Genomic DNA, 7,534 nt, shown 5'->3' with positions numbered 1-7,534 from the left:
AGGAAGGAAGGAAGAAAGAAAGAAAGAAAGAAAGAAAGAAAGAAAAGAAGGGGAAGGAAGGAGGGTGGAAAATGGAGAAAGGAAGGGAGCAAGAGTGTGATAGTGGAGAAGAGCATTGCCTCCTAGTGGGTATTCCAGAAATCTGAGAAGTTTCATTAGTTGTCATGATGGGCATCTCCTGATACTTCGTATGTGAAGACCAGGGACACTAGATGGCCTGCAAAAGACACAACAAACTGGACGAGAAACCTGTTTATAACTTCTAAAATCTAACTGCATTTTACACATAAAAACAGGTGCTTTGGGTTTTGGGGAGGTTTGGGGGCATGATTTCTAAATGCCCTAAATTTCTAAAAAACACAACCATTGTGGTACATTGTTTTGTTTCAGAACTTTCCTAAGATTTATTTGCCGTGTTAGAAAATCACGTCATCAAACTTAACTATGCTGACAGTACTCGAGTCACTCATACAACACACATCGATCAGTCTGCATTGGTAGCTGTCTCATGCATGGTGACTCTACATATGGAATAGAAGCATCTGGTTATTTCTTTAGACTTTTTTTAAGCTTTTTGTCATAGGGCATGTGCATTCACCAGAGAGACAAAGAGAGGCAGAAAGAGAGAAAGTGAGAAATCACCTCCCAGGGGGATTGACCAGGCCACAATTCCTTCTCTTCCATTCTCCTCCTGGAATTTTGAGTATGCATGCATACATGCCCAGCATGACTTTCAAGCCATCAGGTTCAGGATTTGGATTACTGTTGAACATCTGGGAGTCCAGTGCCTTACCACCATGCCACCTGCTAGCCCCTCTTGCTACCTTCTAATGCCTGAGAATACACTATAACACATGGTTCTTTTATTATAAAATGACCCTGTTTTATTTATCCTCTATTTTCTATTAAGAGTGTCATAATGATATTTTGAAAAATAATTTGTGTAGAAAGAATATACTAAGTGTAAATTTTATTTCAGGAAATAAACTGGGAATTATAATATGTCTGTTAATAGGCCTACAGTACAGGTTGAGAATATCCTACTGAATCTGTAGAAAAGCAGAGTCAAGAGAGAAAACAAGGAAAATGCAATCAGCTTTAAAATGGACAAAAGAACTTGGCAGTGTCTCTGCCTCCACAAGAGGGTCACAGTTCCAGTTAAACAGAATAAACTCAAGGGTGGTTAGAATCTCACGATGGTGACAGCCAGACAGGGAAAGTGAGTCACAGGAGGGAGCTGGAAGCCTCTTCTGTCTCCAGGTTGCTCCGTCGAGGAACAGACCCAGGAACCAGCAGTTAGCGTAATGGCTATGTCGCTGGACTCCCACGTAGTCGACTGCGGTTCTCATCCCAGACCCGGTGGCTTAAAACTCACGCCGGGCGCGTGTGCATGCGTGCCCAAGATCCTGAGAGGAGAATAGAGAAGGGATTGCGGCGTGACCATCCCCCCTGGGGGGCGATTTCTCACTTTCTGTCTCTATGTCTCTCTCTGTCTGTCTGGCGAGCGCACACGCCCTATAGTGAAAATCTCTCCAAAAAAAAAAAAAAGAAACAGACCCTATGTTCAAGCTCTTCCATCTGACATTTAAGAGCAACATTTCAGGACCAGATGTGGACTCAGTGTGATTTGGGAAGATCAAACTGAAAATGAATATATAATGAATAAATATGTCTTACCAATTGTTTGGTAGTAAGAAGAAATTACAAGCCCGAGTTGGGAATGGGACAGTCTGCTTTTCTCCACTGAACCGAAAACTCTGAAGTGCTCCTGAGAAAGGTCAGGAGGTGTGGGCATGTGCATCTCTTCAGTCTCCAAGCAAAACTCCACCTTTCCAGAAGTGGATTTTGAATGACTTATTCCTCCTTTATCTCCTAAATTCATGGGAAAAAAATAAATAAATTTAAAGTGAAGAAAGAAGGGATGTGTGTAGGGAGGGAAAGGGTAGAATGCCAGGAAAGAGAAGGAAGGAAATATTTGGCATAAAGCAGAGACTTTATTTGCATTTTGAGGGACAATTTCCTTAAACAGTATCCTGGATCATTTTGGAAGATTCTAGGTGTATGAAAATGGACTCCATCCCTGCGTCATTGCAGAAAGATTACCACGGAGGGGCAGTCAGCCCGCAAGCAAATGTTGAAATGATGCTCTGCATCTCTGGGGATTGGCGGAAGTTATACAGTTGGAGTTTGCCTTTTTTAATAGCTTCCAACAGTAAGATGTTAGTTTACCTCTGGGGCAGAAACCTCCGGGATAGAAGCAACACCTTGTTTGCTCCGGTCTGAGACAGAAAAATATAGGGGGGTGGGGGGAGAGTCTCTTTACAAGATGAGAGAACACACAGGAAAAAAAAAAGAAAAAGAAAAAAGGATTCTTGGGGGAAGTAGTCGAAAGTAGCAGAAAGAGAAACTAAAATAAATTTTGAAGTCTACAGCCCAAGGACTGGGGATAAATTACTGAGAATATTTCAATACTAGGTGAGATTCAGCGTGAGTTGGTGTAAACCATTTTGAGAAACTGTGTTTGCTTTTATTTTCTTCATGCCTTTACCCACTGTTGATGTATGGAGTAGGTGGAAGAAGGTGAACATGGTATAGAGAGCTAACAAGATAACATGAGTCTGCAGACAGGAATGACTGAAAACTGTGGAGACACATCATAGGAAGTGCTTTGGGGCTGGGACAAAAACAACGAATATGTGAACAAATAAAGCTTTGTCAGTGATTAAAAAAAAAAAAGATCCAATTTCTAAAATATCAGTTCATTGGAACTGAAGCATCTTAAATATTTCTAAGTTTAAATCTATTTTAACAACTTTAAAATATAATTATTTACCCTATTATATAGGTTTATTTCCTTTTCTTTTTATTTATAGGGGAGCACATGACCATGTATGAGAGAGAGAGTCAGGGAGAGATGAGCATCCTGCCCAGGGGACTCTGGTCATGCCACAGTTGCCTTCCTCTAGTCCTCCAGCCCACTGAAGTTTGGAAACTTACATGTGTGCCTGGCATGCTTCTGGACGACTGAGCCCAGGATTTAAACCACTGTCACCATGTGGCATCCAGATTCTCTTGAACAGCACATCACCATTGAGCCATGAAACTGGCCTATATTTAAGTTTATTCTTTCTTTCTTCTTTTTTTTAATGTAGAGAGAGGGTTTTGTTTTTTGTTTTTTGTTTTAAGAGAAATTTTTGGTATACAGCATGTGTACTCTCTGGAGAGAGAGAGATACAGAGACACAGAAAGCAAGAAATCATTCTCCCAAGTGGAATGGCCATGCTGCAATCGCTTCTCCTCCACTCTCCTCTGGAGAGTATAAGTATGCACACACACCCAGCATGTGTTTCAAGCCTCCAGGTCTGGGACTTGAACCACTTTGGCCATGTGGGAGTCTAGTAGCATAACCATTATGCCATTTGCTGGTCCCTTAAGTTTATTCTTCTTACTCTAATAAATTTGAACAGTAAGGATAATAAGCAGGATTTTTTTATTTTTTAAATAGGGACCAGCAGATGGTGTAATGGTTATGATGTTGGATTCCCATGGAGTAGACCACGGTTCAAGTCCCAGATTCAGTGGCTTAAAAGTAACACTGGGCATGTGAGTGTGCATGCCTAAAAACCCTAGACGAAAATGGAGAAGGGATTGAGGCATGGCCATCCCACCTGGGGCTGAATGCTCACTGTCTGTCTCTGTCTCTCTGGCGAGTACACATGCCCTATAACAAAAATTTCCCTCAAAAAAATGTTTTTAAAAAACCTCAATATATTGGGTTGTCTGGAAAGTTCTGATGCATTTTTCCACAGAAAAAAGTAATGACTTTCCCAACAATCAAACAGAGAATTCAGACTTTTTTCCAGCCTAAATTTGAACAAACATTTCTTTTCTGTGGTTACCACTTAACCTCTCAAAGCCCTGCTCTGATTGAGTTTGCAGACTGATAGATATTGAGAAGGGAGAAAACAAGTACATGTAATATAACCAGCAATAATGCCATCGACTACATGAGTCCAGTGACATGGCCATTATACTAACTGCTGGTCCCAGCTAAAAGAAATCTCTAAGATCAAAATCTGGATATTAATAAGAAATCTTGTTGATGTTTATTTTTAAAGGCATTCATTTCTTTGACACTGATAAAGTAATGTTTTGGTATAAAGTCCTAGTTAACTCAGTATGACTCAATGCATCCTCTTAAAAAAGTTAAACAAGATCATAGCACTATATCTGCAGAGAAAACTCCAAGGATTGGTACCAGCAGTTGGTGTAATGGCTATGTCACTGGATTCCTATGTAGTCCATCATGGTTCGAGTCCCAGACTCTGTGGCTTAAACTCACGCCAGGCGTGTGTGTATGCGTGCCCAAGATCCCAAGAGGAGAATGGAGGAGAAGGGATTGGCCGTGACCATCCCCCCTGGGAGGTGATTTCTCGCTTTCTGTTTCCCTGTCTCTCTCTGTTTTTCTGGCAAGCACATGCACCGTATAGCAAAAACCTTTCCAAAAGAAAAAGAAAACTGCAAAGATGTAAATGTACAGAATTTTTTTTTAAATGGGTGTTCTTATTGCATCTACCATACTCATGGGCGTTTGCTGGTTTCATATAAAGCATACAAGCAGGTGAGTGAGGAAGTGCTGAATAAAGCATAAGAGGGAGAGAATGAGATCCCGCAGAAAAGAACGTGGAAGGTAGTGGGGGTGGAACATGGTACATCTGCAAGGTAGTAACCCCGCATAAATAAGGGTTAATGGGGTGCCAGCTGTGGCCTGGTGGTTGCTGGGGCTGGATTCCAAATAGCTGCTCATGTAATCTGAGTCCTGGTTGGAGCAACTTGAAAAATACACCAGGTACGTATGCGTGTGAGCCCAAAGTTCCAAAAGGAGGGAGAGATGAAGGAGAAGGAATTGTGGCATGATCATTTTCTGTGGGGGGTGCTTTCTCCCTCCCTCCCACTCTCTCTCTCTCTCTCTCTCTCTCTCTCTCTCTCTCTGGCAAGCATATGCACCTTCTTGCAGTTTCTTTAAATTAAATAAATCAATAAAGATTATGGGGTACAAAGAAAATACTTTACCTTGTGTCTGTGCAAGAAATAACAAGAGTAACTTTCTACTGTGTCGGATTGACCTGTTATGATATTTGGATTTCTCCAGTGTCTCTCTAAAACATCTCAAAGTATCTGTCACGTCCACAGGTACGCAAACAAGTTCTTTGGCACGATTGTATTCTAGATGAGAAGGGAAGAGGGATGTTGAGGATGAAATACCGTACCAAGTCAACCAGTAGCAAATGAGTTTCTATTCCAATTCAGAGAATCTCTTGGTCCCAACCTGAAGCTGCTAAATTCAAAGCCCCCAGATCTGCAGCAGGTGTTTCAACATTCGGATCAATTTTTTTTTCCAGTATATTTGAAAGTTCTTTAAAAAAAAAAAAAAAACTCAGAAAACATTTGATTCTTATGAAATGCAAATAACTTCAGATCTTGCCAATTTTCCTTATGAAGCTGCCTACTTTTTCTTTTGCCGATCATAAAAAATGAAATAATCTTCTTTTCAGCAGCCTCTTCAAAGCAATGGTGCCTTGGGAAAGAGAGGAAAGGCGGAAACAAAGAAGCTGGGAGATGGGCAACTGCTCTCTAGAGGGAAGCAAAAGACAAGCCTCTAATACTGGGGGGTGCAGAGGCGTGAAGTGGGGCATGGAAGAAGGCAGCAAGACTGGGCATTGAGAGAGCATGGGACCAACCAACTGCCCTGAAAAGTGTCCAGAAAGGGGAGACGGTAGGAGAGAGTGGCTGCAAGGTCTCTAGAGTGAGTTAGGTTCCCGGGAATTAGGCTGCAGGTTCACAAAGTCCACCATGAAGCAGGCTCAAGAGAGAAGAATCACATGCTTCAGGACTGAATAACAGAAGAATTTACTTCTTCAACAGGATGAACAAGTGGAACACTCGCTCCCTTATAAAATCTTGGTAGTATAACAACATTCTAGGTAATGGTGCTGTAAGAGGTTGAGAAGCGTGACCTCTGCCCTTAGGAAGTGCAGACCAGCTGAGGAGACAGGACATTCCAACACTGGAATATTAAAATCATATTTGCAGGGAGTATCCAGATACAAGATAAAAGGAAAGAAAGATGGAAAAGAGAGATTAGTGCAGGAGGAAAGATGAGCAAGAAAGGCTCTGTGGGAGAGAAGACATGCTAGAAGTGTCTTAGCAGAGAGAATCTGACTAGGAAGAAAGAAGCAAGGGGTTTAGAAAGAATAAGAATAGGAAGAGCTGAAGTTCATCGAGCACTTACACTATGCCAGGAACTATTCTAAATAACTTAGTGTGGTAGTCTCCCCGACGCCTAAAAACAACCACAAGTGGTACTGATCATTCTTACCCTCATTGACATAGTCTGGGAGCTTCAGAATTAGGGACTAGAGAGTTCTTGGAGCCTCTTTTATAAGGGTGCTAATCCCACTAGTGAGGGCTCCACCTTCATGACCTAAATCACCTTCCAAAGACCCTCACCTTATAAAACCATCACACTAAACATTAGAATTTCAACATAGGAATTTTGAGGGACCACCAACATTTGGCCTAGAACAGCAAACAAAGGAAAAAGAGGAATGATAGAAGCTCTTACACTTTGATATAAGACAGTTACTTTCTCTAGGCCTTAATTTTAAATAGTTCTTAAAATTGGGTTGTAATACTTACCTCAGAGTGCTATGATTTTAACTTATGCATGAAGCCATCTAGCTTAGGGCCTGCATGGAGTAACAATTCAATAGGTGAAGTATCGAATACTGAGCTCTCACAATTACTGGGTGCCATGCCAGGCACCAAGGAGATATGAGGGAACAAGACAGACATAGTTTCTGCTCTCACAAAGCTAACATTCCAGAAGAAAATCTGCAAATTTTTACTTACAATAAAGTCAGAATACCATGATCAGCTGATAAATAATTCCTGTGTTTTTCCTAAACTATATTTCACTTTTTTTGTGTCTTTTTTCAAGCTCCAGCATACCTTTCTGCTTGTTGTCTAATTAGGGTCCTGTTGGCATTGTTGTGGCTGTCTACATGAGATAAATGATGCAAAGCAATGAGGAAATATCATTTGCTTCAGAGGCCTAATCCTGACAGCTCAGTCTCACGGGAGTTCCTCCCTAAAAACTTCCATGGATAATTCAAGAACCTATTCCAAGGGCATTAATAGCCTCTACAGTTTGAAACAGGTAAGGAGGAGGAGAGGAAGAAGGAAAAAAAGAAAAAAAAATTACTGTGCTTTTCAATGTACAAATGTGCAAGCGCAAGCTGAAACGTGAATGACTCCTGAGAGAGAGGTCTACCAGGGAAAAATCCCTGGGAGTGATTTGAAATTCGGGCTGCTTCCTACACATTGGTCATATCACGCCAAATGCCCAGAGGCATTAACAAAACACACCTGTCAAAGGGCTGAGAATTCCAGCACACCTGAGGACTGAATAAACCCATCAGAGAACTTAAATACCAATGAGGTCAAAACTCAAAAAAAAAAAAAAAAAAAAAAA

At 41.2% G+C, this 7,534-nt stretch overlaps 1 protein-coding gene across 1 annotated transcript in view; it reads right to left on the bottom strand.

Moving 5' to 3' along the window:
• The window catches only part of CFAP54 (cilia and flagella associated protein 54), a 347,206-nt gene that overhangs the window by 157,815 nt on the left and 181,857 nt on the right, over positions 1–7,534 (bottom strand). Inside the window, exons 40-41 of the mRNA XM_014590242.1 lie at positions 5,074–5,226; positions 1,678–1,872 (exon numbers count right to left, since the gene is read on the bottom strand). Of these exons, the coding sequence (XP_014445728.1) occupies positions 1,678–1,872; positions 5,074–5,226 (348 nt within the window). The remainder of the gene's footprint in view (positions 1–1,677; positions 1,873–5,073; positions 5,227–7,534) is intronic.

The sequence above is a fragment of the Tupaia chinensis genome, unplaced genomic scaffold (genome assembly GCF_000334495.1).
Source record: "Tupaia chinensis unplaced genomic scaffold, TupChi_1.0 Scaffold000423_1, whole genome shotgun sequence".
In the NCBI taxonomy this organism is placed as follows: Eukaryota; Metazoa; Chordata; class Mammalia; order Scandentia; family Tupaiidae; genus Tupaia; species Tupaia belangeri.
Note: the sequence above shows the minus strand (reverse complement) of the source record. Positions and strands in the feature narration are given on the sequence as shown.